Below are 26,069 nucleotides of genomic sequence, written 5' to 3'. Positions count from 1 at the left end.
TTTTTTAGAATTGCTTTGCGATTGTACGGTCACTGCTCAAGTGTCTTACTCGGGATTACATATCTTCATTACCGAAGAAAAGACATGTATTTAATGCAATTTCATTAGCCATCTTTGTTCCTATATCTGAATGATCGATTTGTGAAGAAAACGGAGTTCTAAGATACACCGAGATCGATAGAAATACAAACAGAGAAACAGATAAGCACTTTTAGACACCTTCGTTAACAAAAATGAATTCACAGTGTAACATATCTATACGTTATTTGAGGTCCACAAATGACTACCATTGGTTGGCACATATTTATTACGGTCCAATAGACATTGTACTTCCCCCGTTGGCGAATAGTTTTTTCACTCTAGGTTTACACTAATCGCTATTGTTTCAAGGTACTTTTAAAACTTTTTTAGCATTATTTTTCTGCGCGGCTCATTTCATAAAAATGTACCGGTTGTCGTTGACTAAAATATTACGCGATTAAAGGACATTTAAACAGCACACTTTTTTCCGCATACGACGACATCAATTACCTTGACATCGTTAAGTCTACAAGCGTCATGATACATCAGAAAAAACTAAACTCAAGATAGTCGGTGAGAACAGTGACGTCCAAGTTGAGATCTCGGATCATGCCACGAAGGCCGTCGATGTCTTCCTCACTAATGCGTCCGCACAAGAACACGTGCAGAAGTTTGAAAGCACCACCACGTCTCGCCATTAGCCTCCTGAGACTGTGAATAGACAAGCAGCACACGCTGGACAAGCGCATCACCACGAGGTCATCCAGTCTCCCGGTGTTGAGAAGCAGGTCAAACTGGTAGTCGCTGAGGTGACACTTTTCCAGCTCGATGCGTTTCAATTTTGTGCGGAACGCGGTAAGGATTAAGCCAGGAACGGGCGATTTGATGAAGGGATACAACGTCAGGGACAGCTTGAAGGTCTGCAAACGCGTCAGAGGTGCAAGCTGCCGGCCGTCGAAGTTTCGGATCCAGTTGATGTGGCAAACCTCCAGTTCCTCCAGTGCGGTGCAGTGTCTGTTGGGTAGGAGACACACCGTGAGGTATTTCACCAACGCCCTTATGCGTACAAGGCTCAGCAAACTTATACGGAACATGCAAGGGGTTCATACGTAACAGCAAGGTGTGCGATATTCTGGTGGCAGCCGAGCAACGGCTTTGTAACTCGTCACTCAACAACGCATCCCAAACTGCTACTCTCAGAAGCCATTGCTCCGCTTCCACTAAAATAGCGCGGCCTCGAGGAAACACACAGTTCACGGGCTCCGTAAAATTTTGGTGAACACTGTACACGCTGTACTAATTCGGTACCATCTTCTCGCATCGCGATGGAGCTATCTTGCAACTTCAGTGCCGCCGAACGCAGAAAATGAACAATCGTACAGCATGTACTCTGGAGCTCCCGATACTAAGTGCGTCACAAACACAATTAAAAAAAAAAAAAAAAAAACGTTCATTGTTGATAAAAAAAAAGTCGAAATGATTTAGTACCTTTCAGTCATCAATGTTGTTATAATTTATCTTCGTTTCAAATTTCGCAGACTTTTTTTATTGTGTAAATTATTCTTAATCATACACGTTGTTTTAATGGTTATTGAGTGACTATTAGTTATATCATGCTCGTAATTTATTGCCAGACATCTTTTTTCTTGTCCGATATGTTCAACTTTCACCTAATACGCAATAGGGATGTTGACATGTAGTATTATTCTGAAGAAACGGGAACTTTTTAACTATATAAAATAAATAAAAAAAAATTTATAAAAAACTGGTTTCAGTCTTTTTTTTTTTTCTTAAGCACGCGCTTAACACATGCATTTGGCTTATTCGGTTGAAGGCTCGGCCCGAAACACATGAAATCCACGGGTCAAATAAATGCTTAGTTCCGTCTTGCTTTACTATTGACGCCTGCACACCAGAATGTATACACCGCGAGCTAAGTCAATTAAAATACAGCACGTATATATGTGACGTGGTAGTTAGAAAAACTATGCCTACGAGTGTTTAATAATTTTCGCAAAACGCCAAGCCAAATCCACGCAAATTTGACAGGGGTACAAATAATATTGTTAAACAAGGCTTTCAATAGGATATGATTAATCATAATAATCTTGTAACTCTTGAAATGAATGGCGTCTGCTGCCGAAAACCGGCCTCCTTTCTCGCATTGAAACTTTCAAATAATTACAAACAACTTTTGAATCAGATATTAGAAAGCTCTGAAGAATTGGCATCGGGTCTGAATGGTTAGCCATTGCTCTGGGTGGAGATTAAATTTGTATTCGCACGGCGAACGCATTTGCGGACAAGTTCCTACGAAATCCGTGTCGTCACCTTTCCTGGGGATTTAAATGCGCCATTTTTCAGGCAAAAATGACAGGCAAAACGCAACAACGTGTCCGGGGACAAAAGAGACGTGTCCGCGGACAAAACGAACGTGTCCGCAGAAAACGTCCGCGGGCCTGAGGAATGTTGTGTATGACGTGAGCAAACATAAAATAGGTTCGCGGACCTGCATGGCCCAGTACATTGATATTGTAAACTCGTTCTGTGTCGTTTTTCTCTGGTCCGGGGAGGTCCGCAGACTCAACGCGGTCCAAATGCTTCAAATCGCTAGCCCAACTACTGGGTGCCAGTGTTGTAGGCGTTACCGAAAAAGAAAGTAACGAAAAACGTTACTGGTTACTTGCAAGGTAAAGGGACGCATTACCGACTTACGTAACTGTAGAATACTTCATTTTCGCTGCCCCTATTGTTTGCGAAACTGTCACAGAGGACATAATCACGGGCAATAAATTTCACGAATTCCAGATGCCTGCATTGACACAATTTTCGCGTGCCCTTAAATCTCGCAAATTTTTCAATTCGCAAAATTTAGGGGCTGATAATATTAAGGGTTTTGCAATACTTAAAAAAAAAAAAGCGTTACCGGTACCGTTACCGATAAAAAGTAACGCACGTCACTTTTGCGTTATTAGGGAGTTTTCGTAGATCGTGTTCGCCGCCCCGCAGCGGTCTCCGCAACCCGCTACGGTACCCTGAACTCTACAAGTCAAGGCCATCGGCGCGCAGGGGCAGTAGCGGCGTCTCCGTTGCGGAGGGCTTAGCGGAAGAGGAAATGCGGTGCAGTTCTTTTTTACGGTGTAGAGCGCCGCTGTATATGTCTGATCACGTGATGCTTTACCCCGGCCGGAGGTAACACAAAGGCGCTTAGAAGAGGGTCGGCTGGCACCGGTTTCCAATAGTGATGAGTTGACCGCTGTGTCAGCGTTCGGCTGGCAGTCGGCCTGCCGACTTCCGTTGCATGGCGCCTAAACGGATACGGCTACGTGCCATCCATATAGCTGCATAAAACACATTTGGTGTTAAAAATGGCTCGAGGTTCTTTCCGCCGCGCGGTGGCGCGAGGAACAGGGCAGGAAATCATCATCATCAGACTTGTTTAAAGGGATTGTCCGGTCTAAACCGGAAGTACTTGTGTTTTTTCGCTCGTTAGGTCTAAGCAGACTTGTACGTAACACGTTACAAGTAATGGATTACTTGTAATCGATTACATTTTCGTGTACTTTTGTAACGCTTCAATTACTTCCTTTAAGGAGTAACGATTCTTGTACTTGTATTACGTTTTTGCTGTAATTGATTACAAAATTACCCATTACAATTTTTCTATTTCCTATTTTTTTTTGGTGGGGGAGGGGGGTTAGATCTGCTGAAGTCACTCAGCTCTGGGCAACGGACAATTTGTTTTTCTTTCTCAAAGCGACTAAGCACGGGACCTTCAGGGTTAGTAGGCCACATCTCTTTGCTTCGTTTCCTGGGTTAAATATTTTGGGGCACACCGGAGACTACGTTGGTATAAAAAAATGACCTTATCCAGCCTCTTGTGAGTAATGTATTTACATAGCAATCCTTTTATTTTATTTCATTTTTTTTTCACGAGGGGAATTGGGTGTGTTGGCGTCACTCACTCAGCTACAGTGAACTAGAATCGGAGCAGTGGAAAAATAGCCGGCCTCCAGGTGAGGTGCTTCGTGTAGAACCTACCAAGTAGCGCTGGTGCTCGATTCCGGGACACTCCTTCCAGCAAGTTCGCGCCAAAAGTAGCTGTTTTTTTATCTTAGCGGTTCATTAGCGTGGGCTATGTATGCTTTATGGGATTTTCGACGCCTATGCATTGCTGTTTGAAGCTTACTTGGGCAATGTAGTAAAACAAGGGGTAACCAGTCTTGCATGCTAGCGCGTAACGGTGCCCATCCGTCTCCTTTCTCTTTGTTTTCATTGCTTAGCGACAAGACTCGATCCTATGTAATCACAAGGCCAAGCACTTTACATTCATGAAAACAAATTGTGAAAATGACCATAGACAGCGCAGAAACCATCTGAGAACGTACGCGACTCCATACACCATGTTACAGTAGCCATGTCCTTCGGATTTCGACAACAGCGCCACTCGCGGCAGTCTACACTTCTGGCTCCACACGGCCGATGGGGCGCCCCCGACGCTTTTTCCACTGCCCCTTCATTCTAGTTCACTGTAACATAGCTCTAAGCAAAAGTAATCAAGGCTTTCTTTCTTCTTTTTTGTCGAAACAACTGAGCGCGAGACCCCAAGGATTATGCTACGTGACAAAAAAAAGTTGAATGAATAGTAACGTGGGAAGTAATCGATTACTTTAGAGTAATTTTTCGATTACTTTTTGAGGCTGTAATTGTAATTGTAATCGGTTACTTTTTTCAGTAGCGGGTACAAGTCTCGGTCTAGGGAGCATTCATATACACAAACATCATTTTTATTTTGATACTAAAGTCCGGATATTGATTAACCTAGTCATGAGCGTTTGTACGAAACAGCACCCCGAATTTCGCCAGTGTCAATGGCTGACATCCTGCCGTTTCGCGTGACGTAACATCAGGCATGGGATCGTCGGTATGCAGGCACTTCATGTAACCGGGGGTTGGAATATGTTCTTCGATGAATGTTTTGTATTTTGTTTCTTCTTATACTCAATTTTAGATTAATCTCAGTTTAATTGCGTTTCTTGTGATAGCAAAAAAAAATATATTTTTTTGAGATAACATTTAAAGATGGTCGTGAGTTTGGAGCAGCTATCCGTGCGTTCCTCAGAATGACATCATTCTTTGCAAAGAGTTACCACACCTTTACGAAAAGGATTTACGAGGCTGCCTATGTTTCTGACGGTAACTTTAACCGTGCATTGCCATGAAAAGTAAAGATAATCCGTAATTCCATGCCATTATATGTCCGGCATTCTCAACAGTGCGGCAACTGTTCAGGAGAAATTCTGTGACTATGCCGTGGGACATGCGGTCTCCGGACGCGTGCGCGCACCCACCTTTTATTATTCTTTTCTGAAAGAAAATTTGGGAACCGGTAACCTCCAGGGGAACCTCATTTTCGCAAAGTACACGTTATTCACGAGGCATTTGTGTGATGTCCATCGTCACACCAACCCACTGCACCGTTTACACGGTGATGTGGCTGATCGACTCTGGATTGAGGAGGGTGGGGGAATGTTTATAAATTAACACTTCTACTTTTCTTAGGAACTAAAACCTTCAAAACGTTTGAATGGGAAGCGCTCTCCAGGTCTCCGCAAAGCGCTTCCTTTACTGTCCTTTGGAACATGAGAAATAGTTTCCTTTGTAACTTGTGTGTTCCTTAAGTGTTCCACAAGCCATTCCTGAATTAAACTTTGTCTGTACATATTTATTTAGTTAGAGGACTTCAATTTTTAGTTATAAAGTTAAGGACGGTGATGATAAAATGTTTTAGCTCAAATGTGCAATGTTCCGGCCCTGATGAGCTGTATCAAAAACAGAATTGTTGAAACTTGAAAAATATGGGGCTCCCTGCTGGATGGTTTCCAAGACATCTAAGATATGGGAAAACTATAAACACCCGGTTGTTATAGGAACATCATCACGTTTAAAAAAGCAAAAAATATTTAAAAAATCAACAGGCACACCAATCAATGGACAATATAAATTGCAGAAAACCATGTCAGCCAGGCAGTGGCAATGATCCTTCGAGCGCATTGGCGGGTAAATAAACACACGCGATGCGCAAAAAATATTTCCTTCGCCGCTTGCTTACTAGTAGGCCTACTTGCACACCATATAAATTAGTGGCGAGGACAAAGCCGGTGTCCTCGAGATCAATCACATCGATTCGAGTCATTCCTGTGGGAGACAGAGGATTAAAAAGGATGCTCCAGTGCACTGGCGTAGCCAGGATTTTTTTCGGGAGGGGTTCAACGGCATTCTCCCCCCCCCCCCCCCCCCCCCTTTAATGGCGCAGGGTGAGCTCGGCGGTACGTACGATTAGGGAGGCGCTGTTAAAGGGCCCCTGAAAAGAAAAAAAAAGTGTCATTCCCTCTTTCGACCTTAACGAGATGGTCTTCAGATTTTTCCACCTTATGGTGAAGGTGAAGCCGATTTACCTCCCCTCCACGCTCCCGAAATGCCGAGAGAGAAAAAAGTGGAAAGGAGGTGACTACCGACTAAATCGCGTCTCGCGCCGACAATATTGCTCTCAACAAAATTTAAAAAATAAAATTATTTTTTTTGACACGCGTGTCCCAACCAAACTGTTCCAAAAAAAAAAAAAAAAAAAAAAAAAAACCTTTTATTTTTATTTTTAGAGGCCCCTTATGATCAATCGGGTGAACCTGCATTGCCATTTTTCAAAACTGAGCAGGCTTTATTTACAGGAACTTGCGCGTGGTGGCTCACCGTTCTGCTGTCGTCATAGTTGCGGCCCACCAACTTTAAAAGCTTCCTCACAGCACACAACTCCCCCCGCTTTTAGAGATACTACTGCATTACGGCCGCGTGAAAGCCAAACAAAACACAAAAATAGCTATACTGTCACAAAAAAATAAAACAGCAAAAAAAAATCTTGACGCTGTAAAATTAGAGGAAAAATCAAAATCTATTATTTATTAAATGTTTAACAAATTGGTGCTACAGAACCAGACGCCGAAGGAAAGAAAGTCGTATCTTTGTTAGGCCGCTTTGTCTTGCAGCGTGGTCCAAAGACTGCAGCAGCTTTTATCGGGGTCATGAGAAGTCATCAGTCCGAACTCATCCTTCCGTCATTCGGACAAATGACATGACACACCACACACAAACACAAAGAATATGAAGGCTCTTCGAAGTTTCTGATGTTCTGTGCAACAAAAAGGTTGATCTAATAACGAATTGCATCGGATGCCACCTGGACATGCAAAGCAGAAAGCAAGACGGCCGTCATCGCATCCGTGAGCGACTCGATGGAGGAAACTTTCACAGAGTGAGGGAGACTTCGCCAAAAATAGGGAAATTTTAGGCGTCCAATGCCCATCAGGTCTGCGCTACAGGCGGCCGCCCTCTTTCTCCGGAGGCCCTATTTCAGAACGTCCATCGTCTCCTCGAGATCCCATCGATTCTGCCCGTAACAACGGCGGAAGCTGAGCGCTCGTTCTCTCCACTACGACGGTTGAAAGTATGCCTGAGAGCGTCCAATTCGAATGAGCAACTGCTCGGTCTTGCGCTTTCGAATGTTCACCGCGACATTGAAGTTCAAGGGGAGAACGTCCTGGATATTTTTTGCCGTAAACGCAGGCGGCTGCATCTTAATGTGCAGGCGCTTAGCATAAATGAGAAGATAAAGAGAGGCTGTACATTGCTTTCTGAAATAACTAGTGACAGTTATCTTTTTATTCGTGGTAATTTATAGTCGAAAGCACATAATTCTGATCAGCACCCGTTGCTTATATTGCAATTGTTTTTACAATTCATTTAATATTCCTTCCATCACTGACATTGTTTTATATTATCGACATGTGTTCGATTTACTATGTTCACTTTGGTTTGATTGAACTGTGTATTTCAGTGAGGATAGTTTGTTATACTTTGCCTTGAAATCGCCATCCTCCATTCCACAAATGTTTCGAAATATCCGTTCTCTATATATCTGAGATCAAGTTCCGCATCCCATCGAATAAACATGAAAGAAGCAATATTACGTATTTTATTGATTCGAGCATTTTCCATTCTGCCAACATTTTTCCCAAAAGCATATAAGTTGGAGATAGTCCGCGCTTCCCCGTTGATCCGTGCCTCGTGCGAAACCAACTGCGCGAGCAGGGGAGCGAGCGGGCCCCGGCGAAAGGGGGGGGGGGGGGGGGGGGGGGCTTTGGCATTTCGGGGGGGGGGGGGGAAGGTTCGACCCCCCAAACCCCCCTCTGCCTACGCCACTGCCCACCGTCAGCGTAGACATTTGAAGGCAATGTTTTGCGAGCTCACGAAGAATTGAGCGTAGAACTTGCACCTTTGCATTTAATTGCATTATAATATAGCAATTACACACACACAAAAAGTATATGCGGCTCCCCCCCCCCCCCCCAATTGAAACCCAAAAAATCTTGCCTACGAATATCATTAAAGGTGAGCTCTATCGCGAATTTAGACATTAGGTTATTTAAATGTCTCGCAAGATCATGAAAAATGGATGCTAAAGGAACAGTTGTAGTTTCAAAAAATATTTATGCGACAAAAACGAAACCAATCTGGAACCTGACAGGCAGCGGCCACATTCCCACGCGGACAGGACATCGTTTGTCTGCAGTCCGAGCGTTGTTTGAACCAACCGCACAAGAAAAGTCCCCTTAAATCCACGAAGATCTAGTCTGACAGAGCAACAAAGTGAAACGAATAAAGAACAAAAAGTTACAGTACAGCAGTGGGAAGGCACCCCAACGCGGCTCTTTACCTGATGTTACGTGGGAGCTTCGGCGGTTGCCAATGTTGCCAACAAAAATGCCCTGTTTTGGGGACGCGTTCTGGGACGAGTTTAAATTTCTAGTTCTGGCGTGGAGGAGGATGAAAAATTCGGATATTGCGTGGAGGGTGTTCCTAAACACAGTTAAAACAAGATTTAATTGTTTTCTTGAAGACAAAAATTGATCGGACAATCCCTTTAACTAGCTGACCCGAATAAAGAGGCGCTCGATCATTTGCCTGAATTATACTAGTTGTTTCTCAACGCAACAAATGCTACCTTTTCGAAGAAGCTGTAGGCTGAAATTGGGGGGCGCACGAATACCGATTCGAATAGAATAGCACTGTGTCACTAATAACTAGAGACCGGATTTTAGGCAAATGCCTATTTTTTTCCTTGCATTCCTATTGCCCCATTTCGATATATGAGCACGAATTGGAGGTCAAGGATGGCTTTTATGGTGGTTTTAGAGTGCCTATAAATGCCTATTTTGGGTGTTGGTGCCTAAACTCTGATAAATGCCTATTAATGCCTTTTTTTGTCAAATTGGCGCCTAAGTAAGCACTATGTAGCGTCAAGTTTCGCATTCGAGTGCAATTTTTTACCTTTATTAATTCTACCTGGAAATATTTACTGTTTTGAATTCTATGGGTTTGAACCTGGTCCTCCTTTTAACACTCCCCCCCCCCCCCCCCCCCCCTCCCTTTGCGCCGGTGCAACCGGAGCGGCTGCTCCTGCGTGCTTTATGGGTGGCTTTCCCGCAGGACTTGGCGGTGGACGCACAACTCTACTTCCTAGGGGAACTATGATACCGTCAGGGGCAAAGCAAGTGATGGGGAAGAAAAAGAAAAAGAAAGTGATGGGGAAGACCAGAGGAGAAATTGACTCTAGGCGATTGGACCCAACCAATAGGAGGCACCCTTCCCTTCTAGTCTGGTCTTTCAACGTGCACAGTATGGCTTTCTTTGGTGACCTTTTCAGCCATTTCGAAGCGGAAGACGGCCAGAAGTGCGTTGATCTGACAGTGGACACTTAACTCACCATGTTACAGAATAGACGGAGAGACCGTGTTCTGCCAACCGTTCCCGAAGGACCCGTCGCCGAAAAGGCACGTGCGATGCTGCAACCGGTCTTGGCCAAAAACAAGGGGTTTTCTGTCTTTAACGAAGCTTCAGAAGTCCTTGCTGGTGAGCACTGTAGGATCCCAGTGTCAATTAACCCATCGAATTTTCCCAAGTATAAGTACGCACCAATCACATCTGTCGACGTCGAGCGTTCGCTCTCCGTGTACAAACTCATTCTCAGCGACAATAGGCACAACTTTGAACCCGGAAATCTGGAGATGCTGGTAGTTACCTATTGTTTCTATAATTTCCATAGTGATTCTTAAACTAGGTCCCGCGTTCTGTCCAAACACAATTCTTAATATTTCTGTTTCGAATGAGCGTATGTGTATTTGGCAGTGGTGAGAGGTCTTGCCTGTATAATTAAGGTAACTGTAGAAAATTGCTAAAGTTTGTACGTAAGTTCTCACGTAACAACGTGTTAATTTCTTAACATACCTTGTCTATCTTGCATTTATTATTTTCTTGCTTTATTGTAATTTAATTGCGTCAGGCAAGCATAACTTTGGGCTTTTATAAATCAGTATTACCATATTTCAAGTATTGTTTCTCTTGCCTGTTTCACTATATGCGACGGTTAAGTGGCTTTCGCACCTGAACGTGTATGTAAGCAATGCGTTTCTGAAATTAAGCCAATTGATCGCCATTAGCCCAGAGGTATTACGGGGCAATTCCACGTCTAATGTCAATGTATAGAACTTGTTATGAGAGAAAAATAAAGAATTGGAGTGAATTGAATTGAACTGTTACTGCCATTGTGGCCTCATAGCAATGACATTTTTGGATTTCCTCTCGTGTTTACAGTTCGCTCACGTCTTCACTTGAAATTATTAGCATTCATCTAAAACTTTATTGCGCCTATTTTATTCTTTTTAGTGCCTAAAACGTTGTTTTTGCCGCGTATTTTCGGCGCCTAAAACGTGCTTTTTTAGTACCTAAAAATCCGGCCTCTACTAATAACCTTTGCAGTGGAAGGAAAAGTTACGAAAACCGGTTGTCTTAACAGTTCTATACGAGGGGTGACGCAGCGCCTTTCGATTGGAACCAAAAATCGAACGCTTCTAGTTGAAATCCGAGTGTGGCTTATTTATTTCTAGACGAACTGCGCGTGTAACAATTTTAGTGTGGGCATTACGTGCTAAACAACAACAAACATTTGAAACTACTTTGTTAAAAAAAAAGCCAAAAATACAATTTTCTTTGTGAGGTTGAGCAGACGAAACGCCCTGCTCAGTACTTCCTCGCAGATCGGTTTACTGAATAAAAGGAAAGAAGGGTTCGGGTTGGTTCTTTAGTTTAGTCATTCGCTAGAAAATAAGTGATTTTTTTCGTGATATTCTTGTTTGTTTAATTTTGCCAATCGCTTTTCTTCTTTAATTTTTCGCGTTTCTCCCAAGTATCCCTGGGGCGCCGTTTCTCCATGACTTTGATATCGACAGGGCTCTACTCTTCGGTTCTTTCGCCACAGGGAAATCTTGTGCGGCAATTTATACCACTATTTACTTATGATCAGGGCTGGCTTGCTAGAAGCCGCGTTTTCATAAAGGCACGAGAAAAAGTACTGTCCAAGACAGCGCACCAACTGAGCGGCATTTGAACCGCGTGTCAACTCGCTCGCGCGCCTCAGCCTTTGCAGTCGTTCATAAAGAGCACCTAAAAATTTTGCCGGCCTATGAATTAAAAAAAAAAGATAAAAAGAAGACTGTTTATTTTTCGTTGTCGAGGGTCGTATACTTGATAATGAATTAAAAAACACGACTATTTTATGTGACAAATTCTACTTCGTGTTTACAAGTGATAACAGTAATATGTCTAACTACGACGACCTCTCAGTTCGCTGGTCTTCAGGACACCACTGTTAACGAGGTAGGTATTTGGTCATCATTACTTAACATATGTAAAACAGCAGTCGGCCACCCGTGGCTCGCGAGCATAATTGTATTGTACTCATTACAGATAATCCAATTACTCGCAGTCAATTACTTTTTGGAGTAATTTTCTTATTCATTCGTTTACTGTTTTAGGCAGTAATCACAAGAGTAATTTAATTACGTCACGTGACCTATGCACTAATTCAGTTTCCTCGCTAAATCTGGCGTGAAAATCAATGTCACGTGACCTACAGACAAATTCAGGTTCCCCACTAAATGTATCGGAAAAACTTACGTCATGTGACCTATACACCAATTCAACTTCCCTCTAAATTTCGCGAAAAAACTGATGTTACGTGAGTCATTCACCAATTCAATTTCCTTGATTAATTTGGCGGGAAAATTGATGTCACGTGACGTACAGACGAATTCAGGTTCCCCGCTAAATTTAGCGGAAAAAGTTACGTAACCTGTCCTATGCACCAATTCAGTTTCCTCGCTAAATTTGGCGGGAAAGCACGGGACGACATTAAAATAATTTATCAACATATTGACCCTAAATCAACGCACTGTCATGTAAATGTGAGATCACCGTATGACGCACGATCGGCGAAATATTAATCGTGCGTTATCGTCATATTGTCGAATAATCAGCACAGCCCTCGCTCTCTAAACGCGTCACGTCGTGTAACCGTCGCGCAATGTTTATCAGCCCACACGGTGGTGAGAGCAAAATGAAAGAATTGCTAACTTACGTGGTGATGTTGGTGAAATCCAGGTTTGCAAACCAGAGCCGCAAGACCTTCAGGTTGCCTCCGATCGCTCTCAGTACTAGCTGGAACTCTATCATGAAGGCGATGCCCGAACCGCGGGGCCAGAGGTACAGCGACAACTCCCGGAGATGAATTAGAAGCTCGATGCCTTCCACGTCCTCGTTGCCGAACAGGTGCAGGTACAGGGTCGTTAGCATCGGGCAGACGTGAAGCACGTGTGAGAGGGCGTTGATGGGTTGGAGGTTCATCTGATTCATTTCCACGTACTCGGTGAGAGAGAGCCTGATGGAGAGGTCGAGCAACCTGAGAGCCTGCGTGAGGATGTCGCACCTGAAGATGCGCAGACGAGGTAAGGCCAGTACTTGGAGGGAACGTGCTGCCGTGGCATCAGGGTCCGCGATGACGCAGTTGATTATGAGGACCTCGATGTTAATACACGTGGAGAACAGGTCGAGACAGTCCTCCGTGAGGCAGCTGCCACTCAGTGTTACCTCGGTCAACTCAGTGCAGTGTTGCGTGAGTGCGGTAATGAGGTCCCCGGAGACCACTACCAGCTTGAGCGTGAGTCGCTGGAGTCGCGGCAGTCTTGAGAGGGTCGCGACAACGTCCGAGACAAAGGCGTCGGCGATGAAGGCATGGATGCGCAGTTCCACCAGCCCTTCGCTCTGCTCAGCGATCTTGTTGAGGAGGTTTGACATGTCGAGTTCGATGGTGGGCCAGAAAGGTATCCGAACGACGAACAGATGGTGGTTGTGGTTCAGCAGATGGTTGAGGCAAGCAACGTTGCCAGGCAGTACGGTCGGAATGGAGTCAAACAGCCGTTGGTCCAGCTTCTTCAGCTTGCCATGGTCAACGCATAGACTGTCGATGTGGTTGGCCACGTAACCAATGCACATCGTTTGCAGGGTAGTCACGGACTTGTGAGCGGGCATGGTGCTGGTATGCCGTAGGACGCGGCCCGTTGTTGAAGCCTCCCGACTCCGCGACGTTCTTGACTGAAGGACTGCGAAAGAATCGCGTGACCTTGTCTTGCCGCGCCACCGCGTGAAGTGCAACTAGCGCTGGCAGCGGTCACTACGCAAACTGTAGAGAAGTCGAAGCGTGATAAAAATATACTTAGTCATGAACTTTGATTTGTAGTGGGGTGGTGTTTTCACCACGAAATAAATGTGCCTCGACACTGTGTGTTCACAAAGTGAGGCACAACCCTCGCATTTTTTCGTTCTATCTATCGATGTTTAATTTTTATAAATTATAGCGATGGCGTATATTCAGTTAAACCCTATAACGCATCTTTGATTAGCTAACCACTAAGCTGACACGGCAGTAGAAGCTACCTAGTCACCATAACAATCAATCGCCACCTTTCTTTATCCAACCTATCTGCGCGCGTGTGTATAGGTGCAGAACTTTTGATCACGCGGGGCAGTAACGAAGGTTGACTTGTTCAACGAGCACGAGGTTTCCACTGCCCTGTCCACTTAGCGGTGAATAAAGTACAACAGGTGCGCCTTTATTGGTGTTTTTGCGCACGCATTATCAATCGTCTTTGGATAGTGCGTCACTTGGGTCTTTTCACACAAGAATTTGAGGTTGTTTCGAGGTGGTTGTGGAAATAAACTGGTAATACAAGCAGTATAGTTATAGTAGAAAAATTGTTTTATAATTTAAATGACAAATAATTTTCCCTTGGACGTCGTTGCATCGTCAAATAAAGCGCCGTTAAAAGCAGAAAACAACACAAGCGCAGGAACGCGCACTAAATCGTAAAACCATGACGTATTCTCCATATTTGACCGAATTCTTTCTCGAAGCTAGACTGTCGATACGTTCGCGGCAGGCTCGGATAAAATACAAACATGTACCGACGCGCAAAAGTAAAATATTCGTGCGCAGGACGATTTTTAATACGGATAACGAAGAAACTACCCGAGTGCCACTAAATACATTCCAATATACGTTTTCGCTTCCGTCGGTCCGGCGGGCGCGCTCCAATACATTGAAGGAGGAATAAAAATGAAAACGCCCGTGGTTGGTTGACCTCTCTCATTAAGCACGTTTCCTTTCAGGTGCAGTCACTCAAAAAAAAAAAAAAGAAGAAAAAGGCGCAACCACAATGCACACATGAGACGTGTGAGTCATTCGTTCACTGTGCGTGGCCGAACAGAAAAGGTCGGTTGCCCAGCAAGAGTACTACGTTTCATCTTAGGTCCAGACCACGGTGGAAGAAATACATTTAGGTGATGACTCTGGCCGCTCTTCCCGCGGGGAGCGAGCGACCAGATCGTGCTCGGAGCTAGCCTCGAACCAGGAGTAGTTAGTTCCGCGCCGCCGCGGCGGGCGCTGCGGTATGGGGTCCCTCCTCGGTGACTACAATGTCGGCGGCGTAGCGTGCCGACACCGTAGTCGCGGAATAAAACAATCACACAGAGCCTACGCTTTTTTTTGTTCGTGATTATTTTTCCACGGTGGTAATAGCAAACACACATAGACAAACGAGCGCCGTGACGGTGCGATTTGGGAGCTGCTTGAATGGCTTCATCGGATTGTAGTGACGGCTGGACGAGGATTAACTGCATGAAAACGAAAGAAGAAAAGTGTATTATTTCAGTGAGGCATTATTCCGCGATAGATAGAGAGATAGATAGATAGAAACTTTATTAAAAAAAATGATGGTGGGGATGACTCAGCCGCCTCAGTCCAGGCAGCCGCTGAGGGCCCTGTTGATGTGGGCCGCCAGTTCCCGTTGTTGTTCGATGCTGACCGCAAGAGCCAGCCACTCCCGGGTGTGTGTGGATGTGCCGGGTTATGGGGGCAGTCCCACAGTAAGTGGTCCTGTTCGGAAGGGGTGAGACAGCGGGAACAAACAGGGAGAGGGTCACCTAAGGAGCGGCGAAATAGGTGGAGTCGAGCGGGTGTGTGAAGTGTGTATGTTTGTGCCTGACGAATGAGTGTTTGCTCACGACGAGTGAGCTGGGTGTGGGGCGGAGGAAAGGTACAACGAGAGGCGAGAAGGTCGGCTAGGGTGGGGAGGGGAGGAGGAGGAACAGGGGCTTTGTCACAAGCGTCAGCAGGGGCCCGGAGGAGCGTTTCGCGGGCAAGCTGATGAGCGCGTTCATTCCCGGCAACGCCAGCGTGACCAGGTATCCAGTGGATGTGAAAAGGTCCTCTAACATTGTTGAGGAGAGGAAGTGCAGAAGGGAATGCGACGCCCTGAGCGAGGTGGGAGCAGGCCGACTTTGAGTCCGTGTAGATGTGGGTGGTACGGCCAGGGGAAGAGTTGTTGGCAGCAGCCAGTGCAATGGCGAGAAGTTCTGCTTCGACCGTGGAAGCGCAGCGCTGCGTTCTCTAGTGGGCAGTGCCGCGTGAAGTGATGCACGCGAATGCAGCAAAAGGGTGTCTTTTAAGGCTGCATCGGTGAATACGTGATGAGATTCGGGATCTCGGGAGATTTTCCTCGTGTAGTATGCCGCACGGAGAAGACGGCGAGTGGGATTTCGATCCCTGTCCATGTGGCGGGGAATCGGGGCCACGGTAATATGTTGGAGAATCGTGTTGTCTAGGGGAGTGGGTTGAGGTCCGGTTGGAAGGGGTATATAGCCGAGTTCGTGCAGGATGAGGCGACCTGTTGGAGTTAGCGAGAGTCGTTGACGCTGATGTATGCGATGAATGTCAATAATGTCGGAGACCGTAGGTAGTACGCCCAGTTGAACCAGTCGAGCGGTGCTAGTGGTTAGGGGGAGCCCGAGGGCGATCTTAGTCGCCTTATGGATAAGAGCGTCGAGCTTACGTTCTGAAGTACGTGTGAGGGATACGTAGAAAGCTTGATACTGAATGCGAGAAATTATGAGGGCATCGCTAAGTCTAAGGAGGTCTTGTTCTTTGAGACCCCTGGTGCGTGTTGCAACACGGCGCATCATGTTGAGGATAGGTGCAGCCTAGCGTAAAATGTTCTGCAAGGCAGTAGTGCCTCCCCCATCGGATTGTATATGAAGGCCCAAGACTTTGAGGGACTTTTGTGGGCGAATGATGTGGGTGTCATGCTGGAGGGTCACTTGAGGAGGGTGCCAAAGGCGAGAGTGGATTAGGAGCAGGGAAGTTTTCTCGACCGAGCAAGCGAGACCTATAGTGCGGGCTGCGTGATGAACAGCTTCGAGGGCGGCCTGAAGAGAATCCTGGATGTGACCAGGACTGCCTCGATTGATCCAGATAGTGACGTCGTCAGCGTATAGAGAGTACCGAATATCAGGTTGGGGTTGGAGGGTACGGTGGATACAGCGCATAGCGAGATTGAATAATGTTGGAGACAGGACCGCTCCCTGAGGGATGCCTCTCTTTGGGTGAGGGACCGCGTCGAGCTTGTGTTCGCCGATTTGAATTGAGAGCGTAGGCGATCGAAGAAAGTCCCGGACATAATTATACACATGCGAACCACAATGTGTGTCGGCGAATTCTGAGAGCATAGCGTCATGGTCCACGTAGTCGAAAGCCTTCGTGAGGTCTATAGCGAGGATGGCTCTTAGCTGGGCTGTGCTAGGTGACTGCAAGATTTCTTCGTGGATGCGTAGCAGTGTATCTTGGGTGGAAAGATGTGAGCGATAGCCAATCATACAATGAGGAAATGCTTGGGTATCTTCAAGATTCTGTTGGAGGCAATGGAGGGCCATGCGCTCCATAACTTTGCCTACGTGGGAGGTGAGCGTGATGGGCCGAATACTCAGGAGTTCCACCGGCTTACCAGGCTTTGGAATGAAGATCATGTGGCCCTTTTTCCACAGATCACAGAGCGGCAGTTTGCCTGTCCACACAAGGTTGATGGAATGCAAGAGATGATCTTGATCAGCCTCTGAAAGATTGCGGAGAAGGGCGGTGGTGACCAAGTCGGGCCCCGTATCTTTGGAGCCTATACACTGACGGAGCGCTGCGCGTAGCTCTGCGTAGGTAAATTCTTCATCGAGCCCAGTATGAGGAGAGCCTTCATAGTTAGGATACTGTGGTTGGCAAGCAGGAGCGACATAAAGGTCCTTTAAGGCAGCCAGAAGTGTATCCGGATCCGTGTGCTGGTTAGTTGAGGCGGTTTATCTTGTGTGCGGTCATGGTCTTGGTAGAGTCCGGATTTATGAGGGCTTTCAGAATGCGCCATGTCTTGGCAGTGTTCACGGTGTTCTGAAGTTCGTCGCAAGAGGCATTCCAATGTCCGCTGCTGAGCTGATCCAAGTATTGCTGGATGTGCTCATTTAGGCGATCGATGCGGGCACGGAGCTTGCGGTTCGTTTTGCAGCGCTTCCACCGCTTCAGAAGAGAAGCACGTGCTTCCCAACTGTGCGCGAGGTGGGTGTCAATGGGAGGGTTAATTTCATTGGTGGCAAGGATCTTGGTGCGTCGATCAAGCATGTGTGTAAGTTGCTGTGTCCAGGTAGGTATATCTGTGAAAGGGGGGTCGCTGTGGTCCTGCCGATAGTTATGCCAATCGATTATGCGGATGGGTTTCCATCTGATGCGTTTCGGAGTTTCAGATACCGTAAGGTGGAGGATGGCGTGGTCACTGCCCATATACTCTTGCGTATGTTCCCACTGTAGATGAAGAGATGGTGTCGGAAAGGTGAGATCTGGGTTGATATTGCGCTCTACAGAGTTACCCATTCGGGTATGTTCATGTATGTCGTTGTGCAGTGTGTAGCCGGCTTCTTGTAGTGCACAGTGCACCCTACGGCCTTTCTTGTCTACACGAGTCTAGCCCCAGGCGGGATGTGGGGCATTAAAGTCACCTGCTAGAATATGGTGAAAGCGGCGTTTAGCCCGGCAGGGATGTAAAAGCTCGTTAAGTTTCGGGAGGGTATTTAGGGGGAGACTGTAAACATTACTGATGTGCAGAGAGCCGCGCTTAAGGGGAATCGATACAGTGAGACTATTGGCGGTATCGTGTTCGTGAGTAGCCGTGAGGGTTGAGCGAACGAGCGTGGCAAGGCAGGAAGTTTGTTGAAACGTGACATAGCTAGAGAGAGTAGGATTTAGTCCTGTGTCTTGAAGGAGAATGATGTCAGTAGCTGAGGTTGCGATTGGAGCCACAGGAAGAAGGAATTACGCTTGTTTTTGAAACCGCGACAGTTCCACTGAAAAATGTGTATGTACTCTTTGATGATTATACAGGGGGGGATTCAGGGGGAAGAGGCTGAGTCGAGGGGATTTGCGATAGAATTGTCGCTAAGACGGATTTAAAGTGCTCAGTCTGTTCTTGAAAGCGGCGATCAAGCTCAGCAGAGAAATGTGCAAGAAGGTCAGTGTTTTTTTATGTTTCTGCTGGACAATGGCTTGCTGCTCGTGAAGGAGGGAGAGCTGATGCGTAATTTGCTGCTGGAGGTGCAATATGGCGGCACCAAATTTCTGCGCGTATTCTTCGAGGCGATTGGATAGACCAACATAATGGTCCGCATTCGAAAGGGTGTGAGCGGGGGATGGGGAGGTTTCCTGGTCGGAGAGACGACTACGTTTGACGCCTGGAGAAGGAGGAGGGTGGGGAACGCTTGTGTTAGTTGGGCTGGGGAGGGGTGAGGGAGGGGGTGGGGGTGGGGTGTGAAGCGGGACTGAAGGTTGGTTGGAAAGGATGTCCCGATAAGGTAAGTGAAGGTGATCTACGTGCGTGTTCAGGCGTGTGTGGGAGTGGCTGGCTCACCTGGTGGGATGGTAGGCGAGAAGGGGTCTGATGGGCGGTAGGGTTGTGACCCCGGGTACCAGCAGAACTGCGCCCACTGGATGTGTGGGTCCGGCGTGGAGAAGAGCTGGTGCGGCGGCGAGAAGGGGTGGTGAACCGGGTGCGACTGCGGCTGCGGCGAGAAGGGGTGGTGAACCAGGTGCGACTGCGGCTGCGTGACCTGGGTGGCGCCTTGGGAGGAGCTGTAGCGGACGCTGCCGCTGCTACGCCTTCAGCTTTGAGGGCGGCCTTGCGCTGAGCGATGCGCTTGTTGTAAGCCAGATGGCGAACGGCTGCGTCGGCAGCCTGCTTATTTTTACATGCTGCGTCGTCGGCACGATGCGGGCCACTGCAGCGGAGACAGACCGGGTCCGCCGAGCAGGTGGGGCTGTCGTCGTCAGGTTTCAGCTGACCACATGTCGGACAGCGGGCATTGTAGGTGCAGATGTCGATCCGATGACCAATCTGCTGACAGCGGTGGCAATATTAGGCCTTGGGGCGATGTGGGCGGCAGCGGACGATGCCACCGGCATAGCAGATTTCATGCGGGATGTGTGTGCCGTGAAAGGTGATGAGAGCCGTGGTCGTCCGGCCCATCATGCGTGCGGCGAGAATTTTAAATTCGGGGCGAAGCGTCGACATATGGCGCATGAGATATTCAGGGCTTGTCCCAGAGGGAATATTGTGAATAACTCCTTTGCAGGTATTGGACGGAGTGGCAGGGTAGATGGTGACGCCACAGCGACGGTCGTCGAGATCCACGCTGGTTATTTCCTGTAGGGCCTGGGTTACGTGGGAGTCAAGGCAGAGCAGAAAAGCGAGGTTCTTGGATTTGTCCACGCGCACCATGAACTCGCTGGCATCGGCGGGAGCAAGGACGGCCTGGGTGCGGAGCGCGGTGTGGATCTGGCAGGGATCATGTTTGGTGAGCTTAAGGTGGTCGCTGGGGCGTAAAACAAGCGTGGCTTGCACCGGGGAGACAGCATGGTGCCAGCCGTCTTGACCTTGAACGAATTTGGGAGCCATGTCGAAGGAAGCGACGGGCCGGAAGGCCCCGCGGCCGGTCGGAGGGCGCGCCGGTGGAGGCGTATCCGCGCGATGCCCAAGTAGGCTTAGCGAGGCCCGCCTCGATTGGATTCGGAAGCAGGCTGAGAAAAGTTTAAAAAACGGCCGGCAGCTCACCGAAATTTTTCAGGGCATACCGGAGATGTTGTCGGAGCACAACACAAAATTGGGTAGGATCGCAAAAGTGCTGACTGGGTTAAACTCGCCGAAAAGGCCGGAGCCGATGCGGTGCCCGTCCGATCACTTCGGCGATGCGAGCGCCTCTCTCCATTTCTCCGCGAGTTTACAGCCAGAGGCCCGAGAGCTAAACATATCGTAATCGGAAGCGCCCTCCAGAACGAACGCATTTTCAATTATATGTACGAGTTGACCGCAGTGTAAGGGAAGTGGGCTAGAGTTTGCACACTGTTCGTACGCCGCCAGAATCTCCTATAGCATCAATTGTCTCGAGTGGATCTGGAATATAAAATCAAATCGCTGTTATTTTGCCGGAAACTGCTACATTTGTACCGAGGACGTTAAAAAAAATAAAGCTGCGCGTTTCCAGTTTTACGAGTCTTAAGCCGCCTCATCATGGCTAGAGCGGACGAAATATAAAATAAATATACATACGCGCCTATCTATAGGCAATACAAAATAAATGAACAAAGAACTTTTTTTTTTAAACATATAATTTGCGTTTAAAATCGAGATATACATATACACACATACATGCACATGACAGGATGATTAAACGCACACACTGAAGTTCATTATTCATAAAAGCTAAGGAATGTTTACGGGTACGTAGCTGGGTACGTAGCTTGTGTCTGACTCTTTCAAAACTAAAGTTTGTTCTGGGCTGGGAATACGCCAAGGGTGCGAATGACATGATGGATATTCTGATTGGTTTCTTTCTAATTTTGAAATATCTATAATAATTTTAACGTTTTCTTTTACAGAACCGTTCATGAGTTGCAATTAATCTATTTGAATTCCCTTCAAATAAATCAGAGATTTTATATTTTAGAAAAAGTGTAAGAGAATGGTGATCCCGAGGAATGTTTTCAATTATCCTGGCAGCTCTTGTTTTAGAGCGCAGCTCTTAGGCGCCCGTTTCCGGCTTGAGCGGCGTCGCCGTCGGCGTGACCGTGAGGTCACGTGACCCCCCCCAGGTCACGTGACCCCTTCCCTTCTAGGACACCCCCCCCCCCCGTCTTTACCCTTCCCTCCTCCTCCTCAAGAGCTGCGCTCCGATTCGGCGTTACAGGGAGTTGTAAACGGCTTTCATTTTTTGTAGCAGCCGCAGCTTGTTTAGATTACTTTCTGTAGTCATCCACCATAATAGATGGGAATAGCAAAGGGTGGAATAAAAAAGTGAATTGTAAACGAACTATTTTATATGAACTGGAAGTAGATAACTGCTTCTTCATCATTCAAACTCTGGAAAGTTTCTGTAGAACATGGTTTACGTTAACATTCCAAGAGAAATGTTCAGAAAAAATGACGCCTAGAGTCCTAATATTTTGAGCACTGTATTGTGCTGGACCTCGAAACTAAAATATAAGTCAAACTAACTCCAGACCAAGGACATGGAAATAAAGCTGCCTTTGTTTTAGCGGTGTTAATAACCGGTGAGTTAATATCGGTCAAAATTTTCAGTTGTAGAGAAAATAATTAGTTTTAATAACAAGGACATACACCATGGTATCAGTAAAATATTCTGGTGTCATCAACATATATAATAAATATAGTCGAAGGTTAGACGTTCAAGATATCATTAACCCCTGAGGAACAACAAAGGGCCCAGAATACTTGCCTTTGGAACACCCGAAAATATGCGCTGTGCAGTGGATATGTAGTCGCAATTTGGACATATTGGGACCTGTATTGCGAATAAGATGTGATAAGTGATAATGCGATACTTCGATTACCATACCAATATAATTTATCGGAAAAAAATTTAATATCTATTCGATCCAATGCTTTGCTGAATCTATAAATATTTCCAAAGTTAAGAACTTAGTCTCAAAATTCCTTACTACAATCTTCTTCTGTACCAATAAAACTCTTTCTGTAGATCACGCCTTCAGAGCCAATATTGGAATTCGGTCAACAAAAAATATTTTTCAAAAAAAGGTGAGAAGTCGAAAATACAATATATTTTCTATGCGCTTAGAAAACACTAGAAGAATAGAAATGGGGCGGGAATTACTCTTATCGTTTCTATCACCACCTTTAAATATAACAGGTACTTTAGAAAGCTGCATTATTTCGGGGAATACACCGGACGACAAAATTATGTTCTACAAATGTGTTATGCAAGGCAGTAAAATATCAATTACAAATTTCATTGGTCTTATTAAGAGATCCTGGCAGTCATGACTACGACTACTCTGCATTTTCATAACCACAGAGAGCATTTCGGTTGTATCAGAAGATTATAAAAAAAAGTTCCGCGTTATTCTTGTAGGCACAAGTCCCACCCCTCACAAAACTATCAATAAACTTGCTTACAAGCTCTATGCCTAAAGTATTCTTATCATCACCGCTTGTACTAGCAATCACTATTTTGAGATGGGCTGGGCAGTAAGGAATTTAATCGTTTCCATACTATTTTAGTATATCTGAAACAAGACACGTCAAATAAAAGGTATAATACAGATCTGTAGCTACTCTTAACTGAGCGTTGACGAAATTTATTAACATTTTAAAATTGCGCAGCGTCTCTTCTCGTGTTTTGATACACTGATTGTAAAGAAAATTATTTTTATTAAGCTTTAAATGGCGCCCATTCACCCATAGATTTCTTCACTTTTTTCCTAGGATATATTTCTTTGTACCGAAACGACGTCCAGTAAGCATCCTTGAATAGCTTTAGCAACATATTATAACACTTATCAACATCTGGGACCTTCAACACTTGACTCTAATCGATGTCACTGAGTTGCCTCTCAAACTTTTCGAAAGTTCTAGGATTTATTTCTTGAATCTGGGGTTGTGTACGTGTGTGTGCCAGGGGTCGATAGAGTGAAAATTTCATCTTTGATCCTTGAGTTTTTCAACATGTTTATATCAAAATCGCCACCAAGATATAACCTGTATTTGTGTTCGTTAACGAAGCAAAAGGGAGTTTCCTGGTAGTTAAGAGACAGAAACATTTCCATGGGGTGGTCGATACAACAGTAAATACAACAGTTCCTTTTAAAAGAAAGTATTTCTTAGTATGTCGTCACAATACTCACCGAGCACCTCAAAGTCAGAAACATTAGTTAGTAATCACACACCGCCACTACGACTGTAACCATGATTTAAGAAGAATTTACCATAACCTGGAAGAGCAAAAACGTCATCATAATTTCTATACCATGTTTAACTTAATATGATCAAATGAAAATAAGTCTGAATAGAATAAAAGTAAACATTAGATCATCTCCCTTAGACCTTGCAGATTGCACATTTAAGTCTTAGAAACTTGAATGTGCATTACTCTGACTTCTTAAACAGTGTTTAGACTTTCTAACGTCATGGTGACAAAAGTTCCAGCCATAGCAAAAAAGAAAGAAGCAAAAGAAAACAAGTAAAAGAAAAAGGAACAAATCGAAAAACGCTTACAAATTCCTGTAACGCGAAATCAGAGCGCAGCTCTTGATTTATTTTGATTTTGCGATATACCCTGACGGTAGGGTATGTACGAGGAGGAAGGAGAGGGTATGGAGAAGGAGGAGGGGAGGAGGATAAGGGCAAGGAATGGAAGAGGAGGGGAGGAGAAAGGAAGAAGGATGAGGGGGAGGGTAGGGTAGAGGAGGAGGTTGAGAAGGAGGAGGAGAGGGTACAGAAGACCCTCTCCTCCTCCTCCTCCTCTTGCCCTCCTCATTCTCCTCTCCTACTCCTGCTCCCCCTTCCTCCCCTCCTTATCCTCCTCCCCTTCGCCTATTCCCACAGTTTCCCCACTGATTATAGCTGGAACATTGACGCCACGGAACCTCAACAGCAATTCAATTTTCCCGCAAAATTTAGCGAAGAAAATAGGAAGTTTTAGAATAAGGTGCAAAATTTTAGCGCACGCTAGCGCTAAACTTAGCGCTTGCGTTAGCGCACGCTATGCGAGAGAGTTTTAGGTTAGCGTTTCTCCGCCGCGATGCAATAGCCCAAGCATCTCGCACTAGCAAACACCAACAAAGATACAGCCACAATTTTTATTTGACACACGAAATGCTGAAACTTGAGAAGAAAAAAAAACAGAAAAAAAAACGTTTTTTTTTTGGTACCCAGTATCATCTTAGATTTGTTTAAACAAGGGAATGCGACAAGAGCGGTCGACCGGTCGTGACCGCTTGCGCCGCCTCGGCAAGAGAGGCCTCGTGTACCGACCTTCGCACACCGTAGCTTCGCCGCGAGATGTTCGCGCGTCGCAAGCATCAAGTTGCCGGTGATCGTGGCCCACCTTCCTGGGTCTTCCAAACCGAGTACAATGTCGTCCCGTATTGAAAATCTCAGTCGCGAGGATGCTGCCGACGTCGCGCTCACGATGCCACCAAAGCGGCACCAGCCATGGTCCTAGGAGCCGCCATACTTTGACTGCACGCGTCTTAGCTTTAGCCGACTTCTCATGTCGAATCCTCCTTGGAGGAGCGCAAAGGCTCCTTGCGTACGCTCGCCATTTCCGAAAAACAGCGTACGCTAAAATAGCGCGCGCAAAGCGAAAAACCTGGTTAGTGTTTCGCGCATGCGCAGTGGTGACGATGCTATTCTTTGCGTACGCAAAGCTTTAGCGTGCGCTGCTCTAAAACTCCCTAATGACGTCGAATTCAGTTTCTCCGCTACATTGAGTGGGAAAATTGACGTCACATGACCTTCAAACCAATTCAGTTTCCCGCTAAATTTTAGCAAGGAAACTGAAATGGTCTGGAGGTCATGTGACGTCAGCTTTACTGCTAAATTTAGCGGGGAAACTGAGTGAGCAGTTTTGCATTATGGGACATCACAGACCTACACACCAATTCAGTTGCTTCGCCAAATTTAGCGGGGAATGGAGTTTGCGTTAAGTCTGTGACGTCCCATAATGCAACGCGGGCGTTTACGCCGACGGCGACGGCGACGTCGCGAAACACGGGAAAGAGGGCGTAAGAGCTCCGTTCTAAAATATTTAGTTAACGGATCTTTCCAAGATCAGTTTCGCACAAAATCGCAACGACAGGGGTGCCATCCGCCTTCGTTACATGGATTTCGCTCACGCTTCCTCGACAGCGTCATACCGAGTGGCGTTTTCAAGGTTGAGCACAAGTGCTCATTTAAATGAACGGGTGGCTGTTCATGAAATACGAAGCCTTGACAAGTCGTCCATTTACTGCGTTAACATTACAGCGCTCGTTTTGACAAAAACACCGCACCGGGGACGTAGGGAGAAGTTGCAGGAAGGGCTGACGCGTGCGACGCTCCCATTAGTCCGGAGCGCTGACGTCATCACGCGTGAACCTCTCCGTCTCTCTCCGGCGCTGACAAACTGACAGTCAGCAACGGGTTTTTGTCGAAACGGCCCATGTCATTTTCGTCAGAGTCACGCGCACAGCTGACGCGGAGCCAGAAGAGGAGGCGCCGCGCAACACATTCTACATTACAAAGCCATGGTGCTGAATGAGATGGCGTCATCAGAGAAAACCGAAGCTGGACACAAATTGTAAACGAGTGCTGCGTCACCGCTCGGCTTCGAGCCAAGTTGACACAATCGTTGACACAATCGTCGTGTTCAATCTGTGCCCAGCG

At 46.2% G+C, this 26,069-nt stretch overlaps 1 protein-coding gene across 1 annotated transcript; it reads right to left on the bottom strand.

Moving 5' to 3' along the window:
* Nucleotides 1–284: 284 nt before the first annotated feature.
* LOC120849286 lies at nucleotides 285–13,615 on the bottom strand. Its single transcript, XM_040221473.2, has 2 exons — nucleotides 12,551–13,615; nucleotides 285–1,035 (listed from the first exon to the last, which is right to left on the bottom strand). The coding sequence occupies exons 1-2, from the start codon at nucleotides 13,498–13,500 to the stop codon at nucleotides 567–569; spliced, it is 1,419 nt and encodes a 472-aa protein (XP_040077407.2). The 5' UTR covers nucleotides 13,501–13,615; the 3' UTR covers nucleotides 285–566.
* Between the last annotated feature and the right edge of the window lie 12,454 nt (nucleotides 13,616–26,069).

Source organism: Ixodes scapularis, unplaced genomic scaffold (genome assembly GCF_016920785.2).
Source record: "Ixodes scapularis isolate PalLabHiFi unplaced genomic scaffold, ASM1692078v2 PGA_scaffold1__304_contigs__length_218370807, whole genome shotgun sequence".
Classification (NCBI taxonomy): Eukaryota; Metazoa; Arthropoda; class Arachnida; order Ixodida; family Ixodidae; genus Ixodes; species Ixodes scapularis.
The sequence above is the reverse complement of the archived record's forward strand: the minus strand, read 5'-3'. Positions and strand labels throughout refer to the sequence as shown.